This window comes from Myxocyprinus asiaticus, chromosome 18, assembly GCF_019703515.2.
Source record: "Myxocyprinus asiaticus isolate MX2 ecotype Aquarium Trade chromosome 18, UBuf_Myxa_2, whole genome shotgun sequence".
Taxonomy (NCBI): Eukaryota; Metazoa; Chordata; class Actinopteri; order Cypriniformes; family Catostomidae; genus Myxocyprinus; species Myxocyprinus asiaticus.
The window spans coordinates 13,553,563-13,579,712 of NC_059361.1; the positions used below are offsets into that span (position 1 = coordinate 13,553,563).

The window sequence follows — 26,150 nt, forward strand, 5'->3', positions numbered from 1 at the left end:
TAGGCCTATGTAAGTATATTTTAAATTCAATGGCTAAAGAAGTTTTTCAGTGTCAGTATTCAGCTGTAAATTATTGTCCAGACCCCTGCTGAAGATTCATATAAATGGTGTTGTCACATGGCACATTTTAAATTTCTCAGCACAGGTCACACTAGACCAATCACCATAGTTCCAGATTACTGGATAATTATCAGAATCAGAATCAGATGGATTATCAGATGGATCAGATGGATAAGGATTTGTGTTTTAAAATTTTACTTAAAGCTTGTCATTGAATCATTGCTATTTTGTTATTGTTATTTATAAATATATTTTTAAATATTGCTAAAGAAAAACGCGTTGAATTAAAAATGTTTTATAACCCTTTCTCTGACCAAGAAAAAAAATCTCTTCTTTTAGAAAAAAAAAAACAAAAACAAACAAAAAAAACATATCAAATATGTCATTTTTTCTAGTATTTAAATTTATACTAGATGAAGAATTGCATTTTATTCGCCTGTATTTAATATTTTATTTATTTATTTATTTATTTATTTTTAACAAAAGAAAAAATCTTAGCGACATATAGCTGCGCATTCCTGAGCCTTTTAAATGACCCGGAAGGGTTTTTTGAATCACGCCCCCTTTTCCTATCCAGGCTTTCCTGCATTTTTTCCTGTAGTGCCAATTTTAGTTTCTCTACCGGCAGCTTCTTGTTTCGAAGTCTAAATGTGTTAATATATAGTTTTGTAACATTATTTAAATAAAGACATAATTCTCTTGAAGAGATGGATTATACAAACCAGAGTGGGTTCAGGCAGCGTAAGTTCCGTACGTGATTGTTAGCATCGCAATTTAAAGGCTTTCAGTTTCTGTTAAACCTTATAAACGATCGTAGAAATTATCTGATTTAACCGACTTATTAATATTATTTTTTTTTCCTGTTGACAGTGCATTTATGTAATATATAACGTACACATTTCTTATAAAGTGAAGATTATCCGCTCTGTTGTCGTTTGGATGCTTGATTGCGTGTATTTACATTACTAAGTATAAACACATTCAGGGAAGTTAATTCTCCATTATTTTCTTGATCTGGTTTCTCAGTGTTGCCCTGTCTTTATGTGCTGACTAACATGTATTAATTAGATCATAGCGACATCGGATCACCTACATGTCAAATGATTTGAAATAAGTTTTAAGATCAGTAAATTAACAAAAATAAACAGGTTTGTATTATACATTGTTAAACGTCATTTTCTTATAAACAATGCTTCATACTGTATGACTCTTTTGAATCAGCTGAACTCAGCACGGGACTATTAGATAACATTGTCAGTGATTTGTTTGCATAATGATTGTTCACTTTAATATGATTTCTTGTCTTCTAGAGCCAAAAGTCAGAATGCGAGGCACCTCGATGGACCCCAGCGACCCCAGTCCATTGTTTGACGACACCAGTGCTGGGGTGCACAAACACGATCACAGTGGCATGGGAAAAGGCCCAGATGCATATGCAGGACAGGCCTTCCTCTCAGACCCCATGTCCAACCTGGCCATGGCTTACGGCAGCAGTCTTGCCTCCCACGGCAAAGAGATGATGGACAAGAATGTATGTGATCTGCAGTTTGAGTAGAAATGATGAAGGGGTGGAAGTACATAGAACTCTGTGTGTTGTTTGTGGTGAAAAAAAGCATGTGATAGCTCTCCCCGTGTTGACAAAAGGCCCTTCTTCTTTCTCCCCACAGAGGCAAGTGGCTATATTTGTGGGATAAGAATCAGAATGGGAGAAGAGTATTAAAGGGATAGATTACCCAAAATGAAAATTGTCACCATTCACACACCCTCATGTTGTTACAAACCCATATGACTTTCTTTTTTGTGGAACACAAAAAGCAGAATGTCAGGGACTGACATAAAACATGCAATGAAATGGGGACTGAGGCTGGAATTCTCCCTTTTGTGTCCCACGAAATAAAGAAAGTCATAGGTTTGGGAGAGTAAATTACAGAATTTTCAATTTTGGGTGAACTATCCCTTTAATGTTGCTTTTATTCAGAGTTTTTTCCATGTGTATTGATGGCATTAGCAAAGTTTACATTATTCTCTATTGGAGCCTGATTATCAAATAAAGCACTCTATATCTTTCTGTTCCATAGCTGGATCGATTCATCCCCATCTCTAAGTTGAAATACTATTTTGCAGTAGACACAGTATACGTTGGCAAGAAGCTTGGACTGCTGGTATTTCCCTACATGCATCAAGTAAGACCACCACACTTGGTTCACATGTGACCTGGATGTATTTATATCCACACAGACACACACATATGATTTAGTCATTTGAAGGAATAGTTCACCCAAATATGAAAATGTTATCATTTACTCACCCTCATGCCGTTCCAAAGCCCTGACTTAGTCTCTACTGTTCAACTCAAAATTAGAATTTTTAAAAAAAAATGTTACAGTGACCATAGAGCATGCAATATTCACAGACTGTCCAGCTATAATAAGGTCATATAAGCACCATAAAGTAGTCATATGACTCATGTGCTTTATTTCAAATCTTCTGAAGCCCTATGATAGCTTTAGTTTGAAGAAAAGACAGAAATGTAAGTTGTTATTCACTGATAATCTTCCCCTACACTGTAGCTCTCATATCTTGTATCCCATGCAAGAGTTGTATGGACTACTTTTATGACACTTACATTATACTTTTGTCCTTTTTGGAGCTCGATAGCACCTGGTAACTTCCTTTCATTGTGTGTTCTTCCAAATGTCTCGATTTGTGTTTCCTGGAAGAATGAAAATGATACAGGTTTGGAACGACATGAGTAAGTTAATTATAATGATAGAATCATTTTATTGTTTAATGTTTCTGTAAATCTCCTGCTCTTTATAGAACTGGGAGGTGAGCTACCAGCAGGATACACCAGTCGCCCCACGGTTTGATATCAATGCCCCTGATCTGTACATTCCCGGTATGTAATGGAAGCATACATTTTTATTGATTTTTATTCAGTTCATGAGTAAAAATGATTCCTTGCACTGTATTTATTTTGTGATATGCAGTTTTAAAAAAAAAAATGAGGTTGTTGCACATTCATCCTACGTAAGATGTATGTTTTGTATCACATGCATCTATTAACACCAAACTCTTTGCCTTTTAACTATGGACTTTAAAAATACGAATCTTTGTCTTCATTTAGCAGTGTGCAATTTGAAAATACGAATGAAGTTGCTGCGCATTTGTTGGAAATCATGGAAATATAGTATACATTTTTGATGACATACATCTATTAACACTGAACACATGCCGTTTTAATTGACAATAAAACCGCTAGACGTGACAGCCCCTGCTTCTGTTTGTTTTGTATTGAGATATTTGTTTTGTTCTCACTCCACAGTAATGGGTTTTATTACGTATATCCTGGTTGCAGGGCTGGCCTTGGGAACACAGAACCGGTAAGGGGGGGTGGGCATTCTACCTATCAACAGTGTGTGAATTTGTCAGTGTGTTACTTATATAGCCGGAGAATTTTGTTGGCAAGTGTAAGTGGATGAATTCATCACACTGAGAATTTTATTTGCCATTAAAAAGCATTTCAACAAAGGACTTCAGTGGGATTTTAGGTTCAGTTAAGTTTTTATTTTGACCACCTGTACTTAAAATAGCTTTGAATGAATAATTCACCTCAAAATGAAAATCCTGCCATCATTTACTCACCTTTAAGTTGTTACAAGCTCATATGCCTTTCTTCTGTGCAACACAAAAGGTTAATGAATTTCACCTTCTTTGACACACTTATCTTTCTGCTCTCTTTCCAGGTTTTCTCCAGAGATTTTGGGAATTCAGGCCAGCTCAGCCCTGGTGTGGCTTATTATTGAGGTTTTGGCTGTCCTCCTCAGTCTTTACCTCGTAACAGTTAACACTGACCTCACCACCATCGATCTGGTGGCCTTTTCTGGTTACAAATATGTTGGGTAAGGCCACTGGTTATTCTTTTTTTTTACATGAAAACATATTTGTGAACGTATGGTTTTTAAAATGTTAAATGTAAACAGTTTAGCTGTTCCTAATAAGAAAAGCTAAGAAACTTTGCATGCTGATCTATACCCTGAACTTTGGAGCACCTTAGAGGACAGGGTGGGATTTTTTTTCTGAAATAGTTTTGCGTGCCCTCACAATAAATTTTGCATTCCCTCCCAATAGTTTGCTTTCTCTCGCAATAAGTTTACCGTGGTTTTACAATGGTAACCATATTTTAAAGGTGCACTCTGTAATTTTTTCCTCATTAAAACAGTTTAACTCCTAAAGACATGAGTTGTAATTTTGCAATATATGTAGGAAATCATGACCACTCACATTAAAATGAAGACTCCAGTCATATCAGTAACCTTATAAAACATGGTTACATATAAGACATGGCCTGCCGAATACTACTCGCTTAATCTCAGTAACTGTCCTGCTATTTGACACTTTCACTTATTGATTTAAGTATTCATGGCTGACTGTGAATACAACATTTCTACAATGGCATCTGAAACTGAAAACTGTTGATTTTAAATTATGCTGCATCCAAGCCACTAGGTGTCAGTGTAACACCGTGTCCAAACCAGCTGTGACACACTAGGAGCGACAGGGCATTCTATTTTTGGAATGGTTTCTAGTTCTGTGACATCGTGCCAGGCAGCATATATTACTACAGTAATTATTACAGTATATTAATGCCGGCATCTAAATAGCCGGTTCACAACAAATTGATTTTGGCGGAGGGTGTTACACACTTACGTTTACATTTATGCATTTGGCAGATGCTTTTATCCAAAGCGACTTACAGTGCCCTTATTACAGGGACAATCCCTCTGGAGCAACCTTGCTCAAGGACACAATGGTGGTGGCTGTGGGGATCGAACCAACAACCTTCTGCTTACCAGTTCAGTGCTTTAGTCCACTACGCCACCACCACTCCACTTTTTCTCTTCAGTGAGGGCTCTGTCACACACAGACACCGGTTCAGAATGGCAGTGGGGAGACATACCAGCTCATTCTGTCACGTGGAGATCAATAACAACAGGAGTACCGCATGAACATAAACAATCTTAACAGACTGAATAAGGATGCGATTCATAACGTAACTTTGCCCTGTGTATGTGTGTGATTTTGTATTTAACCCTCTAGGTTTGCCGTAGAAAGTGTTACAGAGCTTATGTGAGAAAATGAGTTGCGTTCAATAAACTGACTTTTCCGTATGTAGTTGCTCTGTTTTATAAATTTTAGTGTCAATTATCCTAATTTTAGTGTTTTAATATCACAGTGGCACATCATACCTGTGTGGACAGACAGATAACTTGTCTTTGGAATCTTATTGCATCGCATCTGGTTAGGACGAGGTGTAAGTCCAAGATGACAGAAAGACAAAAGTTACTGAGTGCACCTTTAACCTTTCTATTCATAGTGAAACCATAGTAATTATACAGGAAAATTAAAACTATGGTAATAAAAATCATAATTTTGTGGTTATTATTGTTTTTTTACTACAAATAACTTGGTATTTGTAGTAAAACCATAATAACCACCAAAATGTCAATGGTTAATCTATAGTAAAACCATGGTTGCTACAGTATATGGATACAGTATACTGTATTAAAACCATGGTTTCTGACAACAATAAAAAACACTTCGGTGTCACTATGGTTTCACTACAAATATCATGGTTAAAATAGTGTTGTTGTAAATTGAGGGAATGCAAAACTATTTCAGAGAAAAAAAATTCCCACCCTGTCCTCGAAGGGGCTCCGTACTGAACATCTACACTGCACTCAATTTTAATTCTCTTTATAGCATTTAATAGATTCATAATGAATTGCTCTTTTTACTTCCACAGTATGATAGTGGGAGTGGTAGCAGGCCTTCTGTTTGGGCGGACTGGATATTACCTCACATTGCTGTGGTGCTGTGCCTCTATGTTTGTCTTTATGGTGCGTATTGAGAGATACAGTCCTTTCCTATATGTTGATTTAGATGAGTAAAGACAGAGTGAATTCACATCAGTGCATGCATTAAAATTGGTTTAGTTCAATTTAGAGCAGTTGAGAAAGTACACAACTTCGTTTAAGTGTTTAACCATCAGAAAAAGCACTTCTTGTGTTACATTTCTCTTAAAAGGCCTCTCAACTTCTATGTATAGGAACTTTTTGGTTCACAATTTTTTATTTACACTTGCAATCTTGGTTTTTAATTATGTTTTAAAGGGATAGTATAAGACATAATGTCGTTCCAAAGCCGTATGACTATCTTTAAGTGTCATATTCCATGTCTTCTGAAAGCATATGACAGGTTTTGGTCTGAAACAACTCAGAATTTCAGTAATTTTCATTTAATATCTTGAAGTCTGTTGCACATCCATGTGTGCTATGAGAGAAGCTCATTCTCAGTAGCTTGTGTGTTCATGCAAGAACTTGCCTTGTTTGACTTTAAGAACTGACTTTAAAGGGGTCATGTCATGAGAAATCAAATTTTCCTTGATATTTTGACATATAAGGGGTCTTTCTACTATAACATACTGTAAATTTCAGAACTCAAATCTTAATCCCCAATGCAATACAAGCATTCATTGAAACCAAGCTGCAAAAACGCATTGTTCTCTACTTCCGTGACTACCCTATGTCACTAGGGGTACATTAATTCATGACCGCCTCTACAGCAAAAAAGCATCAACGCCTACATTACATCATCTTACCCTTGCCCTCCGCCCACTGGTGCTTCAGTTCGTTAACTGAGAGAGAGCAGGACGGACAAGCCTCACTATTCCTGAACACCGAAGGGGAACCATCTGGGCTATTTTTAATTATGTTTGTATTTTTGCACAACACAGACGTCTTTGACCACTTGATACATATCTTGGGCCTCATTTAAAAGATGCGGTGTTACAACTCTGAAGAGGAGAAGCCATTCTGTGTCATTCAGCTGCTGCCTCTTGCTGTTTTTAGCACAAACACGGCATGGACCCATTATCGCGCCCATCTGCGCTATTTTTAATTGTTGGTGTATGTAAACATGGTCTAGATGGATGTCTTTGACCATTTTGATGTGTTCTCGGCTTCAGTGTACGATCATACTGGATGTGTGCATCTAGTACAACGTGCTAGACTACGAATGTGCGTTTTTTTTCTGGCTCATATCAGCGTGGATTGCTTGTGAACCAGTCATAAAACAATTCAAGTTTTGCAAAGAAACTGTTATTGAAGGATTGGGCAGTTAAAAACACTTGGACCCGATCGCAAAAGTGATAAACCGTTCCATTAATGAATATTTCACGTGTCATGACTGTTTGATAGTTAAGTCTGTTAATATAGAGTGTTAACAAATGTGCTTGAGATGAACAGTTTAATATATTCGGATGTAATGTGTTGGATGTGTGTTGTGTAAACCCTGAAATGTAGTTTTATAATATAGTAGGGTTGAGTTTCAGATATGTCTGTTTTCAAGAGGCTGCATGATGTTAGCCAATCAGAACAGTGGGCATTTATGTTGGAGTTTTAAGGAGGCACTTAGGCCAAAACTGGAAAATTATCATATATTACTAAATGATGTTTTAATGCAAAACAAAAAGCATTTTTGACCCCTTTAAGACTTTCACTGAAAATGACTTAAATTCAGGGATGTTTCTCATGACATGAATTACGTGGACTACTTTTATGATACATTTGTATCTTTATTTAGCTTTAAAGTGTGTCATTAGTAACCGCCATTGTACTTAAAAAATGGAAAGAGATATTCAATTAAAAAAAAAAAACTTGTTTTATTTTCCACTTAAGAAAGAAACATATATGGGTTTGGAATGACATGAGGGTAAGTAAATCATGACAATTTTATTTGGGGTTGAACTTTTCCCTTTAAGCATTACATATTTGTGCTATTTCAAAAGCATAACTAGATTAGTGGAAATTGCCTGTGCAAAGACGTGGCTAGAGTGTATTTCAAGTTCATTGTTTCAGTGGTCATGGTTCTCGAGCCTGTATTGTAAATAGAAAATCACATTTTGTTGTGAAATTTCACATTGACAGATCTTTCTTTTTTATGACAGATTCGGACACTACGGTTAAAGATCTTGTCTGAGGCAGCCGCAGAGGGACGATTAGTACGAGGAGCAAAGAATCAGCTGCGAATGTATCTAACTATGGCCATTGCCGCTGCACAGCCTGTATTTATGTACTGGCTAACTTTTCATCTGGTCAGATAGGAACTGGATTTGCCGCAGAGGAACAGCCATATTATTTCTACCACTGCAGTCACAAACGAAAGATATTCTTCCTTAGAGAAATAAGCCTATTTGCACACTTATAATAAAACTATGGACATGCATTGTGCAGCCTCACAGCACAATATTATGTATCTGAACTCTGATTGCCCAGCTGTCTTTTGTATGTTTTATGTAAATTTCTAGGGATTATCATTGGCTTTTGTTTTGTATAATGTAAGTGTGTGTTTATGTCTGAAAACATGGAATGTTGTCCATATGCTCTGCTATGACTGTCCCAGGCTGCCACGGTTGAACACCTGCTGTCAGCTCGGAAAAAAAGCAGACACAGTACCTGAAATATAAGTGACTGTTTGCTGACCGCTAACTTAATGAAACTGGCTCTGTGACGTGCATTGTGTACATGTATTGATTTCTTGTGATTTATTTTAAACTAGTAAACTACTCTGTTCTCATAGCATCATTAGAGTGGCAACAAGAACAGAGTTTTAAGGTTAGACAAATACATGCTTGACTTAAATTTAATAGAAATGTTCTGCACATGCAGGATTAACCTGCTTTAAAATGTCTTGTACGAACAGTCATACATTTCAGGTCAATTTTTTTCCATGATTTGGAAATGAAATAAAGATTTTCTGTTTTGAATGGAAGGCTAGTTTGTATTTTACTATATAAGTAATAATATATCTTTCCATTTCTCCTTACAAAAATAAGAGAAGGTTTGCACTCTGAAAACAAATGTTTCAGGCAAAAGCCTTCCTCATACATCACATCTTATTTGGTCTTATATAAACTCAGCAAAAAAAGAAACATCCCTTTTTCAGGACACTGTATTTTAAAGATAATTTTTTTAAAATCCAAATAACTTTACAGATCTTTAGTGTAAAGGGTTTAAATAATGTTTTCCATGCTTGATCAATGAACCATAAACAATTAATGAACATGCACCTGTGGAACGGTCATAAAGACACTAACAGCTTACAGACGGTAGGCCATTAAGGTCACAGCTATAAAAACTTAGGACACTAAAGAGACCTTTCTAATGACTCTGAAAAACACCAAAAGAAAGATGCCCAGGGTCCCTGCTCATCTGCGTGAACATGCCTTAGGCATGCTGCATGTGGCATGAGGACTGCAGATGTGGCCAGGGCAATAAATTGCAATGTCCGTACTGTGAGACGCCTAAGACAGTGCTACAGGGAGACAGGAAGGACAGCTGTTTGTCCTCTTAGTGGCTGACCACGTGTAACAACACCCGCACAGGATTGGTACATCCGAATATCACAACTGCGGGACAGGTACAGGATGGCAATAACAACTGCCCGAGTTACACAAGGAATGCACAATTCCTCAATCAGTGCTCGGACTGTCCGCACTAGGCTGAAAGGGGCTGGACTGAGGGCTTGTAGACCTGTTGTAAGGCAGGTCCTTACCAGACATTACCGGCAACAACGTCGCCAATGGACACAAACCCACCTTCGCTGGACCAGACAGGACTGGCAAAAAGTGCTCTTCACTGATGAGTCGCGGTTTTGTCTCACCAGGGGTAATGATCGGACTCGTGTATATATCGTCGAAGGAATGAGCATTACACCGAGGCCTGTACTCTGGAGCGGGATCGATTTGGAGGTGGAGGCTCCGTCATGGTCTGGGGCAGTGTGTCACAGCATCATCGGACTGAGCTTGTTGTCATTGCAGGCAGTCTTAACGCTGTGTGTTACAGGGAAGACATTCTCCTCCCTCATGTGGTACTCTTCCTTCAGGCTCATCCTGACATGACCCTCCAGCATGACAATGCCACCAGCCATACTGCTCGTTCTGTGTGTGATTTCCTGCAAGACAGGAATGTCAGTGTTCTGCCATGGCCAGCGAAGAGCCCGGATCTCAATCCCATTGAGCACGTCTGGGACCTGTTGGATCGGATGGTGAGGGCTAGGGCCATTACCCCCAGAAATGTCCGGGAACTTGCAAGTGCCTTGGTGGAAGAGTGGGGGTAACATCTCGCAGCAAGAACTGGCAAATCTGGTGCAGTCCATGAGGAGGAGATGCACTGCAGTACTTCATGCAGCTGGTGGCCACACCAGATACTGTTACTTTTGACCCCCCCTTTGTTCAGGGGGACACATTATTCCATTTCTGTTAGTCACATGTCTGTGACACTTGTTCAATTTATGTCTTGGTTGTTGAATCTTTATGTTCATACAAATATTTACACATGAAGTCTGCTGAAAATTCTTTTTTTTTTTTTTTTTTTTTGCTGAGTTTAGATAACGCTGAAGTTATCAGGTGTCCATCATTAACTGATCAGCCAGTAGGCAATGACACGCCTCAACAGATTTCCCTTTACAAGCACATAATCAGACATTATCATCTCTGAACTGTTTAATTAAAACAAACAACAAACTTATGTAAAAGTGCTACCAATGTTTTACATTGTTACTTTACAACCATAAGCTGCGCTAATGACAAAATTTAGAATAGTTTAAATCAGGTTTTCAAACAAAAGCTGTGTTCCAATGCTAAACTTCAACAAGAATTGGATGTCTGTAAAGTCAATAATATAATTTCAAGTCACAATTATTTGTAAAATTACATTTTTCAAAGAAGGCAGAAACTGATAGTAGTATGTGCTGCAAGTCAGAGAATCATGTTTGTAAAATTGATTTTTTTTTATCTGCACCACATACAAGAAAGTGCAGCATGACAATGTTTAGCAACTATCGCAAGCTTCTACTTAATTTGTTTGAAAGCATTCACCCAGAAATGAAAATTCAGTCATGTCCTCAACATCTTGCTGGTGAGGATTTAAATATTGGTCTGTTTCTCACCCAAAACCTGAGTCTTACTGCTTCAGAAAAACATGGATTGAAAACATGGACATGGAAACCACTAGAGTTTTATGGATTACTTTTATGCTGCCTTTATGTTCTTTTTGGAGCTTGAAAGTTTTGGACCCTATTGACTCGCATTGTATGGATAAAAACATTTCTATGAACATATCTTCATTTGTGTTTTGCAGAAGAAAAAAATGTCATATGAGATTGAGACGGCATGAGGGTGAGTAAATGATCAGAGAATTATAATTTTTGGGTGAACTATCCCATTTAAGTTATTTCTCCTCCACTAGCGCCAACAAACAGAATTGCATATATATATATATATATATATATATATGCAATTCTGCAATACAGCAAAATCTGTACATTATTCCAAACTTTTGGCCACCAGTGTGTGTGTGTGTGTGTGTGTGTGTATCTATATCTATATATATATATATATATATATATATATATATATGTACATATATATATGCATACATATACACACACTGGTGGCCAGAAGTTTGGAATAATGTACAGATTTTGCTGTTTTGGAAGGAAATTGGTACTTTAATTCACCAAAGTGGCATTCAACTGATCACAAAGTATACTGATGTAAAAAACAGCACCCTCACTTTTTGAAATAAGTCCTTTTTGATCAAATCTAGACAGGCCCCATTTCCAGCAGCCATCACTCATCATGCTAAATTTCTAATTTGGTACTTGCCATTATATCAAACACAGCTGAAAGCTATTTGGTTCATTAAATGAAGCTTAACATTGTCTTTGTGTTTGTTTTTGAGTTACCACAGTATGCAATAGACTGGCATGTCTTAAGGTCAATATTAGGTCAAAAATGGCAAAAAAGAAACACATTCCTCTAGAAACTCATCAGTCAATAATTGTTTTGAGGAATGAAGGCTATACAATGCTTGAAATTGCCAAAAAACTGTATATTTCATATAAAGTTGTACACTGCAGTCTTCAAAGACAAAGGACAACTGGCTCTAACAAGAACAGAAAGAGATGTGGAAGGCCAGATGTACAACTAAACAAGAGGATAAGTACATCAGAGTCTCTAGTTTGAGAAATAGACACCTCACATGTCCTCAGCTGACAGCTTCATTGAATTTTACCTGCTCAACACCAGTTTCATGTACACAAGTTAAGAGAAGACTCAGGGGTGCAGGCCTTATGGGAAGAATTGCGAAGAAAAAAACACTTTTGAAACAGAAAAACAAAAAGGAAAGGTTAGAGTGGGCAAAGAAACACAGACATTGGACAACAGATCATATATATATATATACACTGGCGGCCAAAAGTTTGGAATAATGTACAGATTTTGCTCTTATGGAAATAAATGTATACTTTTATTCACCAAAGTGGAATTCATCTGATCACAATGTATAGTCAGGACATTACTAACGTGAAAAATTACTGTTAAAATTTGAATAAATAAATAAATAAATAAATAAAATCAGAACATCTTAAACTACTTCAAAGAGTTCTCTTATCTTCCATGTGCAGCAATGACAGCTTTGCAGATCCTTGGCATTTTAGCTGCCAGTTTGTCCAGATACTCAGGTGACATTTCACCCCACGCTTCCTGTAGCACTTGCCATAGATGTGGCTGTTTTGTCGGGCACTTCTCACACACCTTACAGTCTAGCTGATCCCACAAAAGCTCAATGGGGTTAAGATCCATAACACTCTTTTCCAATTATCTGTTGTCCAATGTTTTTGTTTCTTTGCCCACTTTAACCTTTTCTTTTTGTTTTTCTGTTTCAAAAGTGGCTTTTTCTTTGCAATTCTTCCCATAAGCCCTGCATCCCTGAGTCTTCTCTTTACTGTTGTACATGAAACTGGTGTGTATACATACATACATATATATATATATAATGATTCAAAGATACATCCTAGAATGCACTGGGACACATCCTCAGTGATGTTCCTGAGGTCATCGGGTGTTTTGGGTCTTTTCAACATTATACACCCTCGCTCAGGCGACCCAGCCGGGGTTGATCAGACCCTGGCTTGTGTCCCAGCAGCATTGGCTCACGAATCACTCCTCCTGATCCAAAGCCATCTGGAGGCCCTCTCCGCAGCCTCCATGGTAGACTTGATGGCTTTCCTTTATGCAGCCCCAGTGATGCCATGTAGAGTGTTGACGTTGCACAATGAGCGGCCAGCAAAGCCTCTACACCCCACTTCAATGGGCTCACAGCATGCCTTCTAGCCTCTCCTCCGGCACTGATCCACCAGCTCATGGTACTTGGCCCATTTCCGCTCATTTGCCTCTTACATACGGTCCTCCCAGGGAACTGTCAACTCTATCAGGAGCACCTGCTTTGAAGAGGCTGATGTTAGCACCACATCTGGCCTTAACGAAGTTGCCATAATGTGGTCCGGGAACTTGAGCTGCCTCCCCAAGTCAACTCGCAGCTCCCAGTCCAACGATGCGGTGAGCAGACCGCTGCTGATCTGGGCTGTGACTATATATACAGAGTGTGTTTTGCCCAGGGCACATACAAGCTAGAACTGCCTGAAATCGACCACTTTCTGCAGAATTACTGACAAGCACCATCCCATCAGAGTGCATCAGTTTAAATGTGAATTGATTGTACTGCTGATACTAATAGTGCTTCTGAGTCACGTGTTCTGGTTCCATGGAAACCAGGAAGTAATTGCGTTCAAATAAACAAAGGTGAGCACGATTCTGAGGTTTCGCTCTAAAATATTTTTTTTGTTCCACTGAGGATTAGGTTAAAGGTTCACTCAGTAATTTTTTTTTTCCTCATTTAAAAAGTTTGACTTCTTATGAAATAAATAGATATTTTTAAACATATGCATAAAATATTGACCACTCATGTAAGATGAGTTCATTCATATCAGTAACCTTATTAAACTTTTTTATTCTACATGGGTGCCTAATGGGGGCCACCATGTTAGCATCACATGACAAGCTAAATACTACTCGCTTAATCTCAGTAACTGCCCTGTTATTGGACACTTTCATTCATGGATTAAATTAATCCTGGTTTACTGTGCATAGAGAATTTCTACAATGGCATTGAAAACTGAAAACTACTGTGTTTGAATGATGCAGCATCCAGGCCACTAGGTGTCAGTGTAAGCCAACGTATGCCACTTCGACATACTTAAAAGAATTACTGAGTGCACCTTTAAGGGTTGGGGTTTGGGAGTAGAGTTAAAATATGTATTGACTGTATTACATCATTTACAACTTAAAATAACAACTAACTTTTGGCACCACTTAGTGGACATTTCACCTGGAAACTGGAGCTCACGTGTGCCCATAAATTCAACTTCCAGTTTCAGCCACTGGGGTCAGTAGTTTGATTTTTGTTAAACACTGACTGGTTTTAGTAGGATACATTTTAACTTCTAAAAAGTTAAACACATCAGCTTTAATTGGGCACTTTAAAAACCAAGGCCATTTCTTCATGACAATCATTTGAGCAATGGATTGAGCATATGCCTGAATTGCTGAGATTTTGGTACCTAGTCTTTAATAGATCCACACTCTAGAAAAACTCTAGAAACAGCTGTCATTAGATCATCAGCATAATCCCAGAGACGCTTGTCTCTTACGAGTTTTGTGTCTGCTGGGTATGGAAGATCTTTGAAATGGAACAGACGGGCAATGTTTTTATCAACCCGGATTGTTAAATTGTTCGGATTCACAGTTTTCGACAGTCCATGTACAATAACCTGAGAAACTAGACGAGGGTTTACTATAATTTTGTAGTTGTTGAAACTGGAGGGTATTCGATCCATATAAAACTATTTTAAATGGCACTTTGCTAATTTGTTTATAATTATTATGCATGCAGCTTTAATGATATTAATTGAGAGACTAACTGGAATATTTATTTTAAATACACACCACAGGATAATTTAAAATGAACTAATTAAGGAAAAAAGTGATACAACTTGTGAAAAACTTAAAAGAAACAGATAGATATTTTAGGTAATATACTTTTTTTTATTATTGATATTGACTTAAACAATCCATAGACACTTTTTGTGTCAACTACCATTGATGTTTAAAGGGACAGTTTACCTCAAAATAACAATTCTGTCATTATTTACTCACCCTCATTATGTTCCAAACCTATATGATTTTCTCACTTCCTTGCAAAATGCCCAACATTAGGGAGTGACAACCTCAGTCACCATTCACTTTGATAGTATAGAGAAACAAAAATATATTAAATGAAAGTGGTGACTGAGACTGTCATCTCCTTATGTGTTCTATGGAAGAAAGAAAGTCATATGGGTTTAGAACAACATTACGGTAAGTTAATAGTGACATCGTGTTGGGATCTCTGGGTGATTTGGTGATGAGTCCGTTATGTTTGTGGCGTGTTGTTTTCTCTATGTGTTTCCCTGTTTGTTTACGTGGCCATGTGCTCGTCAGCACTGCAGGGTTTCTCCGCAGGGTTGGCGGGCTCATTATCATCATTAGCTTCACCTGTTCCCTACTTTCTCTCCCCTATATTTTGCCCTCGTTTTTGCTGTCTTGTGCCAGATTGTGTTGTGTGTTCTTCATGCAGTCAGTCTCTGTCAGTTCGTCTAGTTTTCATGCTGTTTTGTTTGTTTAGTGCCTCTCCCAGATAATTCCTCCTCATTATTCCCAGTGCTCACCTATCACCTACCTTCTCTTCTACTGCTGTCACTTACCTGCTTCGGATTACTGTTCACAGTATTCATCGTTCACATTCATCTGCGATAATCATCTTCTGTTGGATTCCTCTCAACTCCAGTCTGCAGCCTCTGTCGCTCTGCTCCATTTCCTGGATTGTTTTTGTTTTGAAGTTTCTGCTCTGCTGCCATTGGTGTTCAGTAATCTGTTGAAATGCTCATCCTGTTTGGGTCCTCATTATACCGGTTGTGACACATTTTCATTTCTGAACTATCCCTTTAAGGGATGGTTTTTAGTTATGTTACAAAAGGATCTGGTGGAGCAAAATATCTCTCATATGAGTGTATTAATATATTCCAATCCATTTTAGTGCAGTTATTGATTTCTGTCCACTGCTTTTTACATACCAAGTCCAATAGCCTATGATGGCTACAATAACTTATTTTTACAATTGCACTACAGATGTCATACTGACAGGTTACGGGGTTGTTGTGGCTTCTGTAGTATTGCTCAACTCAAAATCTTACAGAGGGGGAGTAAAAACTTCCCAGTAAAACTGCCGTCCAATCTAGAACAGGACACACTGACAAACACAATTGCAAAATGGATTGTTGTGGACTGTAGGCCAGTGATAGGCTTATGTTTAGTTAAATGGGAATCAAACAAACAATGTGTTGTCTTCTAAAGCCACTTTTTGTATTGTAGCAATAATTTACTCTTCTGCCAAAACTATGCATATATTTCAATCTGAAAAATGGAATTATAATTATTATAATTATACAATTACAATTAAATTGACGTAAGAAAAAACTCAGGACCGCAATAACCATTTGAAAAACAACACCTCCATCATCAACTCTCACCCAGTTCATACAGATTCAGCCCTACTAGAGTAAAATGTTATGAAAATGGTTAATTCAAAAGTCAATTCAAAATGTAATAAATGGTTATTGTAGCTGTTATGCGACAACAATGATTTGCACACACGCACCTATCTAACTGTCCCTGCACTTCCTGCAATTCGGAGGAAGATTTTACCAGATCTGTTTAATCCATTAATACAGTTAAACGAGACTTTTACTGTCACCACTACGTCACATTTATATCTTTTATTAACATAATGTCTCTTTTAAAATTATGAATGATGATAATTTATTCATAAAAGAGTTTTTAACAAACAAGCAAAAAAAAAAAAACAACAAAAAAAAAAATATATATATATATATGAAAGAAGCCTAAATTGTGAGGCATAATGATAATATGTTTTTTACATACAACAGCATTTTGAGACAGAAAAACAAAATTAACACTTTACCTCTCGAAAACATTCTGACAGAACTAGGCATTCACCAAAAGAAAAAAATAATAATAATAATTTTAGCCCATCATCCCTGAGGCGTTTCATGTACAGTACAGTTATGATGATTACGATTATGAACATTTCCGGCACGCATTTACAGAATGTTTGAATTTCCATCATACGTTTCCATTTTGTCCTTCTTTAGCAACCCTTTAACTATGGGCAGTTTTTTTATAATTCCTAACGGTCTTGCATGTGGAAGTGTAAACATTGCGGTGGACTTCAAGTGTCTCCTTCAAAGCTGCTTATCAACGTCTTGTCATGAATGAGAAATGCTGCTGTTAGATTTCTGATAGACGTTGTGCTGTTCTATTTGGTAATAGGGGTTACTCAAGACACATGAACGTGTCAAAACTTAAAAAAATAAATAAAAAGTCAGGACTATCTTCACTGTCTTTGCTCTGAGATAAATATTACTTTAAATACAACAGCCGTAACCCAACGCACAGTTAAACGAACATTGCTGCAGTTATTCCTTTGAAGTATGTAGAAGTCAGTCCCATTGTAATCATTTCAAATTCGATCAAAGGGACTTAAGAATGTTGCCAAAGTGATAACTTCTTTCAGCTTAGCAGGTTGTATCTTTATAGTGTTGGGTGGAGGATTCTGTCTTTAGGATTTAGGTAATCTTATCTGGTTTGCTTCAGGACCCGGATAAGTAATTCACTAAGTGACGACCCAACACACTACCAGAATGGTTTAATACATCAACTGCATCATGCAAAACTTCTTACAACAATGAAGAGTATTAATATTAATTAACTATTCATTCATTAATATGAAGCATATATCTTATTAATAGAAATTAAAATGAATGTGTCTCTGCTTTTTGTGACCGTATCAGAACAGACTTGCGATTCATTTTTGGGTCGTGACTCATGACCCACCAGTTGCAAACAACTGTTCAAGAAATAGGCTAAGCTTTAGGTTTCAGATGTCTATGGTCATATGACTAGAAACCACTATAGTGTGGTTGGAATTAAAAAGTGAAGTGAGCTACCCCAACTTTTCTTCTTCTTCTCTACACTGAAATTAATGTATGGTCCATGTGAGGTCTCAAACACCTGATGGTTGGATTTTATTTCCATGACTTACAGCACATGTCATGTAATGTCACCGTGGAATGGTCCTATCCAAACTTAAATCCATTGCTAACAGGAACAACAGGGACAGCTAAAGGATTGCCCCTTACAGAGTCTGAAACTGCAATCTTCCAAGTATCAGAATCTTTACATTTAACCAAGCTACACCATTCATAGAACTCATTGTCAAGAGTCAGAACTGGTCATGCCTGTACTCAGAAATCCAATTTCCAAAAACTAATTTTGCTATGTGACCCATATGGTAATTTAGAACCATTTTCCTAGACCAAGCAGGTTCAATTTATGTGACATCAAGGAGAAAAGAAAAGTTGGTAACACATTCTATGAAGCCCATATTTATAATGCACTGCAAAGGCAATATACATGCATTGTATTGCATTCATAATGTCTCATAATAAACCTTATAAGTTTTCATAAATCATCATACCTACAGTTATAATACATTATAAGACTTCCCTTATTCATAGTTACAGTACTGTGCAAAAGTTTTAGGTGCTTTATATTTTTCACAAAAACATTTGTCTTCAAACAGTAATTTGATATATTCTGCTTTTAGTGTATGAGTAGGAAATATCAATTTTAGATTTCAACATTCCCTTTGCAAAGAGAATTCAATAGAAGTAGAACATGGAGCCTAACAACAGATGGTATGGCCCCCACAGAGCCCGTATCTCGACATCATTGAGTCAGTCTGGGATTGCATGAAGAGACAGAAGCAAATGAGACAGCCTAAATAGATAGAAGAACTGTGGCAAGTCCTCCAAGAAGCTTGTAACATCCTACCTGCCAACAAACAAGAAAAACTGTTTCCAGGTGTACCTTGGAGAATTGGTGCTGTTTTGAAGGCAAACGTTGTCACACTAAATATTGATATAGCTTTTTCTTTTTTGTTATGTTTCTGGACTTTGTATGACGTTAATTGATAAATGAAAACTATTTATGGCATTATTTCTGAAGACATCCTCACTAAGCAACATTTTTCGCAAGTGCCCACAACTTTTGCACAGTACTGTATGTTTAAGAGTATAATGCATTATAACACAAGCAACATGCAATTTTAATGCAGCAGAAGCTAATAAAGTTAATCGTGTAAGAGATGTCTTGAAAAAGCAGCATAGTGTCACGTATTCCCTGTGTTTGCATTGACTTATGTTTCCTGTTAGTTTGTAGTCCTTTGTAGTTTCATTTTATGATTGGTTTTACCATGATTGTTTCCACAGGTGTTCCTCATTCCCTTGTTTGCCCCTGTGTATTTAAGCCCTTGTTTTCCCTGTTTCCTTTGTCAGTTTTCACATATATTGTCATGATCTGTACCTGGTTCCCTGTGTTTTGTTTTCATTTTTATTCTGAGTTACTTTGTTCATCTTTTGTTTCCATTAAAACCTGCACTTAGATCCTCCATCCTCACCAGCCTCGTTACAGAGAGACTGACCAAAAAATGGATCTAGCGGCCGTCAGAATTCTGCTCCTTCTACAAGGGGCCCGTCCAGTTGAGGATCACGTCCATGAGTTTTTAGAGCTGGCAAATGCAGAGCACTCTCCAGACCGCTCTCTGGTGGTTTTCTTCCGGGCCAGTCTGAATAGTGCACTGAGGGAACTGATGCCTCCTGGCTGATCCTCACTGGACGCTTGGCGAATATTTGGAGAAGGCTCTGGAACTTTATACTGTGGATTATGGCGGGAAAACCAGGCCAAAACCTGGGGAAGTGTCCATAGAAAGGGGATTTATATATATGTTGTGTGTTATGTTGATATAGGAGAGGGTGTGAGGGACAGACAGCAGCCAGGCAGGCACTTCAGATAAACAGGTAAAAATGTAATCTTCTGAAAGGAAATAATATTTGATGTGATACACCGTGTACAAATATTTAATAATATGCTATGAATATGAATGCCTTTCATCTGTGCATTCATTTGAACTGTTATTATGCTCTGTTTAATGTGTTGTAATAAAACAATCTATTGATCATAAATGCTTAGGGACTCTTAATGTAGTACAAGGATGTGTTGATGGCTGACAGGATATTGGCCTATAGATGTTAATGATGCAGTCCTGTTATTAATATTTAAATTAAACTCCCATTTTTACCCAATTTAAATGTACTCAGACAGATTGAAAAGCAGAGGGAAATTAAGCAGTAAAAATTTAGTGACGTGACAAAGTTATAAAAAATAAAATAAAATAAAAAATCACAGGGAAGCATACCTCAGGAACTATATTAGTTTGATATATACAACTTTGGCTAACAAATATTGTAATGAATAAACTGTATACATATATGATCTTTAAAATACCTGCCCCAATAAAAATGTGACAACCTGCCCTCACCTGATTTACTCTTGTCCTAAGAACTTTTACTTTTTGTAAACTACATGAATTCATGCCAGTGTTGTTTTATTATATTTACTTGGTTACCCAACCCCATTTCAAACATAATTTGATATTAAAATTTTAGTCTGGACAATAATTGACAAAAAATATTCTTATTTAAAAGCGTTTGATCTAGGAGTTTCAAACCAACATACAAAACCACTGCTACAGAAAACACATTTTTGTTATAAATTTACTGACATATAGCCCTTGAGACAACTTTTCTATAATGCTTAATATTGTGTAATGAGATAACATACTACATCTTTCACAGTCATAGAACAGGTAATTTGGATAGCCTCAGAAATGCATGTCTCTTTATTTATTCTTTATTCAGATCCCTATTATCTTCCAAAAAGTGGCCGTTAGTCTTCCTGGGGTCCACACAAACATACACAATAAAAAATAACATATAATGCTAAAATTAAGAATAAAACTCCTGTAGTCAAATCACCAAAAATACTATAGTGTGGTGTATACTAGAATTTTGAACAACTCACGGTAAATCATAAATCTATGAGTAATGACACAGTGGGTGAAATGCCACATCAAGCAAATATGCCTGCCAAGATATAAGCCATAAGTTACAGGAGATTTTTTTTTTTTTTAAAGAGTGCCTTTTAGGACAAAATGTTGTTTGTTGAAAAGATTATATTTCCATAACAGGGTTATAGGTAACAGGGTTGAAGTTGAGCTTGACAAATACAGTCAATAATACAATAATAAAATAAAATAATTTGTGGAGAAAATGAAATTAGATTATTTACTTGTCCTCTTACCATGTTGGATTTTAAATTTTTTGCTTTTTTACCCTAAATATATATATATATATATATATTGTATCCATTATGTGGTTCCAGTGTTGTAAAATATAGAACATGCAAACAAATATAGTATAGTAGATACTTTTCCTGCAAACATATTCTTAGTTCTATAGGCATTTAGGAGGTGCAAGAGCAAGATTAGCCCTTTAATGCATACCTTGGGTCTTTATGTCACGGCTCCGGTGAGTCGGTTTGTTTTGTTTGTTATTTCTCTCACTCATGTTTCGCAGGCGCTGCCGGCATGCATGATCAGTGTTTCCAGGGGAACACTGATCATGCCACTAATTAGCGTGCTAGGAGCACCCGATTCTCCGCTGATTCACTCCCTACTTAATCCCTTCGTGTTGTCAGTATCTTTCCTAGATTGTTGTTTGGTATGAAGTACCTTACCTCACACTCTCTGCCTAGTTGGTCCTGTCTCGTGTATCTGTTTAGTTGCCCGTCTCTGCCTGTGTGTCAGGAGTGTGGTTGCCTTCCAGTTTGCTGTATGCTTGTTCACTGTGCTCACGAATCTTCAATGGAGGATTCCTTGTCAGGAGAGTGATTGCCTTTCAGTCTGCTGTGCGCTTGTTGTCTGCATCTCACTATGCTTAAACGGAGGATTCCTCACGAATCTGCTCCTGACTACCATGACGCACACACTCGCCTACAAACACACTATTCACGGAGTCCTCGCGGATCTGCCTATTGCACGGCCACGGCGTGCACGCATCCACAAGCTTCTCCCCCTGTGACTGCAGCCAGTACCGGGTTCTCTATTCTTCATCAGCTGTTTATTGTTAATAAATCCTTTGAACTGTTCCTATGCTCTTGAGTCTCTTTGTCTCGCTCTGTTACGCTTTAGTGACCCGGGACCTCATTCCACCCCCTGTACCACATCCATTTTTTGGGGGGAGTTATGCCCACACCTATTTAGTATTCCTTAACCTTTCTCTTCTGAATAGTGTAAAAAAAATAAAAAAAAATAAAAAAAAGGGCAAATTTTCACAAAATAAGTTTGTTATAACTGCTTAATTACCAAAAGTGTATAGGGTTGTTATTTTTTGCACTTTCATAAATCATATTTTTATGATTATTTCATATCTGTATAAGTTTAATGTCACAGGATATATATTTCTTTGTTTATTACAAGACAAATGAGTACTATATTCATACAAATGACTACTATATCATGTTGACAATGGCAAATTATCAGTATACCATATGCGTGTACACATTCATATAATACATGCTATTTCTTACTCAAGGTGGCGCTGATGCATCAATGATTGACTTACATTTGACATTGCTATTTGATGAAGAAGCAATGAGGAAGTAAACTATAGCAAGTGTAACACATGAATAGTATGATTTGGCAATTGTTATTTGGGTGTACTACTAAAATAAAGTTGTGCGTCTATTTAGACTCAAAAAGTACCTGTAACTAATGTGTAGCTCATGTGTTATATGTAACTCAATATGTGTTTGACAGCCAGTTGTGTCTCATGAAATTTCAGTGTGGAAGAAATTAATCCTGTTCTAGGTTTTTTGCATCATCTCTTTCATATTTGAAAAAATAAAACATCAAAATATATTCTATTATTTTATTTTCTAATTATCTTGGATTTTTTATTTTTTTGGAAAATTCCACAATATCTGGGCATTTTGTAGATCTATTTGTGATAGATAGATATAAGCGCAGAGTCTCTAAAGACCAGAGTATGTAATAATTTTGCCGAAACACCCATGCAAATAGAGGCGAATTTACCTGTCTGCTGTCTGCTGTTGAATTTTCCCCTTTTTCTCCCAATTTGGAATGCCCAATTCCCAATGCGTTCTAAGTCCTCGTGGTCGCATAGTGATTCGCCTCAGTCCGGGTGGCGGAGGACGAATCCCAGTTGCCTCCGCATCTGAGACCCGCTCATCTTATCACGTGGCTTGTTGAGCGCGTTGCCACGGAGACATAGCGTGTGTGGAGGCTTCACGCCATCCACTGCGGCAACCACGCTCAATTCACCATGCACCCCACTGAGAACGTACCACATTATAGCGACCACGAGGAGGTTACCCCATGTGACTCTACCCTCCCTAGCAACCGGGCCAATTTGGTTGCTTAGGAGACCTGGCTGGAGTCACTCAGCACGCCCTGGGATTCGAACTAGCGAACTCCAGGGGTGGTAGCCAGCGTATTTTACCTCCAGTGTGTGTGATGTCATTTCCCAACATACAGTATATCTTCAATGAAAGGTCATGGTATCATGATATAACAGGGTGCGCAATAAATCAAGGGACACACAAAAAAAACCTCCACTATCAGTGTTAAAATTATACATTTACCACAAATGAATACATGTTAGTGAGAGAATGTAACACTAAACTCTTAACTGTGTTGGGCCTCATGTATTCAGATAGAAGACAAAGGCAGGCCTAACACAGTTGTAAAAACATAACTCAAGCCCCCACCTTCTGAGTCGTAAATTTTACTGATAAAGATCGCGCCAAAATCAAACAAAGGGAGTCCAAAACAGACTACAGATCCATGAAGCCTTGCTCACTAAAGGATCGAGCGCTCAACTCCTATTGCATGAGGCACACAACAGAACGTCCCTCAAACATGACATCATCAGGAGTTGAAATAATTCTGAAATGCGTCCAGAACATTGCTTCCAGCGACTTTGCTTGCAGTGTGTGGACGCAGTTCAACGCTGCTCTCACGTGCAACCTCGTGGCACAAGGAAGTAATGTCCGACTTGAAACTGTAGCCATACAATCTCCATCTTGCTGGACGAGTTGAGATTACTCTGTGTTCAACCGAACACTCTGACGGATCCGAAGGAGACCGCCGAGCAATTCGCATCTTCATCCGTTTTGCCTACAGAAGTGAAGAGATTAAAGATTTCTCTTCCATCTTCAATCAAGTCGACATTTCTGAGTTCTCCGCCAGCCCGCTGACAATCAACAGCCGTACCGCCCGCCGACAGAGCGAGGAAACGGCCTCCCGTCATCACACGAGCCTCAAGGAACCGGGTCAAAGTTAAAGGACGGAGGAAAACACATTCTACCTGTGTCCTCATGCGATACAAGTAAGAGGTTTACGTCTGGGCAGAGATAGAATATTATAGTGTGTTATTCTTGTGTTTCAAGGTTTTTTTGCTTGTACAGTTTACGGACCGCCATGTCCGCTCATTATTAATACTCAGGGTATTAATTATAACAAATTTGTTTTGCTGTATTGTGGTCCAACCAAATTGGATTGTGCAATTTCGCCATCACGGGTGAAACAGAAACTGAGTTCATCCATTAAAGAGTCAAATAACGCAGGACTTTTAAGAGCCCTGCTCGTAAAACCGTGTCTCTGAGTGATAAACACAGCTGCTTTCTCTCCCGCTATCGCGAAATCAGCTTTAGGGCTGTCACTTAATCGTCTCATCTCTCTCTCTCTCTCTCTCTCTCTCTCTCTCTCTCTCTCTCTCTCTTACTAATCACACACACACACACACACACACACACACACTGTCACACACACACACCTTATGTGTTACAGGATTATTTTGTTTCCATATCTAATCATATTACTGTTTAGTTTGTAGTTGTAAGTCGGAAGTTTATTGACTGCATTGTATTAATTATTAATTGATATTACTGCATCAATAAACTTTTGTTTATATTACAAAGAGAAGTGTTTTGGTTTGTTTTGCATACGCCTGTGTCATGCTGATGGGATGTCAGTGCTCGGATTCAAACCTTCATTCATTGTTTTTTTCCCGAAAATCGATATTCTTTGGATGCCGATTTTCCTAAGAAAACAATCTAATATTTGGTTACTAGTCCCTGATTCCAGGGTGGTGCCCCGTCAATGTTAATCCTTATTAATATTCTATTGATTTTTGATAATTGATAATTATCTTTGATGATTGTTGAATTTGAATGATCAATAAGCTAGTGTTAATTTTAATTAATGTTTCATCGATGTTAACAATTAACGATTATCTTTGATAATTGTTGATTTTAAAGGATTAGAAAAAGCTAACATTGATTCTCATCAATGTTCTATTGATTTTAATAATTAGTAATTATCTTTGATAATTATTAATTATTGCTAATAACCAAACTTGCTCCTAAACGTAGCACACTACATTTACTGGAGCCCCATATGAGGTTTTAATGAGTCCAATCCAATTAATTAATTTAATTATTAATTAATAACTACAGAAATAATTATTAATTATTTCTGATAGTAACACTGATCTAAACAACCGGTAAAGCCCTACAACTGTATGTGGGGGAAAAAATAGAAAGCCAATGATTAAGCATTTATCAAAGATGCTTGACGTGCAGTTTTTGGGACATGAGGAAGTGACACAGTGCAATAGAAAATTATTTCAGTTATTTAAAATGTAACTTTTAAGCCCACAGAAGTGTGTAACCTTATAAAAAGTCTTTATTCTTTTTAACAAGCCTATCAAAATTGTAATCGGGTGAAATTAAACAAAATAAATACCACACACACACACTTGTAATGGGGACTTAAATGACACAGAATTGTAGGAATGACCCATATTTACACACGTTCCTGCATGAGACGCTGCTTAACATTGAAAAACAGTGAGGACGCATGCAAAAACGTGTTCAGTGTGAACGTCCCCTACTAAAACTAAAATGAAAAACGCTTTAATACAATGACCAGGAAGAAGAAAGAAAGGGAGAGAAAAGGCTAAACATGAAAAAAGAGTATTTCTCATTGGATTAGTGTTGTTGTTTTGACAGTAAATAGTTTATCATAAGG

The 26,150-nt window shown here is 37.5% G+C and overlaps 1 protein-coding gene and 1 long non-coding RNA gene across 4 annotated transcripts; one reads left to right on the forward strand and one right to left on the reverse strand.

The window, feature by feature from the left end:
- Nucleotides 1-607: 607 nt before the first annotated feature.
- Nucleotides 608-8,887, forward strand: LOC127456237 (protein YIF1B). 3 transcript variants are annotated; one of them, XM_051724627.1, is made up of 8 exons: nucleotides 608-810; nucleotides 1,371-1,591; nucleotides 2,139-2,243; nucleotides 2,881-2,959; nucleotides 3,386-3,443; nucleotides 3,807-3,962; nucleotides 5,867-5,960; nucleotides 8,069-8,887. In XM_051724627.1, the coding sequence occupies exons 1-8, from the start codon at nucleotides 768-770 to the stop codon at nucleotides 8,222-8,224; spliced, it is 912 nt and encodes a 303-aa protein (XP_051580587.1). In that variant the 5' UTR covers nucleotides 608-767; the 3' UTR covers nucleotides 8,225-8,887. The 3 variants fall into 3 exon arrangements, with proteins under 3 accessions (XP_051580587.1, XP_051580588.1, XP_051580589.1); XM_051724628.1 differs by having other exon boundaries at nucleotides 609-801; XM_051724629.1 differs by lacking the exon at nucleotides 608-810 and adding an exon at nucleotides 851-1,208.
- LOC127456238 (uncharacterized) lies at nucleotides 1,602-15,880 on the reverse strand. The gene is made up of 3 exons (XR_007899808.1): nucleotides 15,766-15,880; nucleotides 2,687-2,773; nucleotides 1,602-1,737 (listed from the first exon to the last, which is right to left on the reverse strand). It is a non-coding gene; the product is annotated as an uncharacterized LOC127456238 (long non-coding RNA).
- Between the last annotated feature and the right edge of the window lie 10,270 nt (nucleotides 15,881-26,150).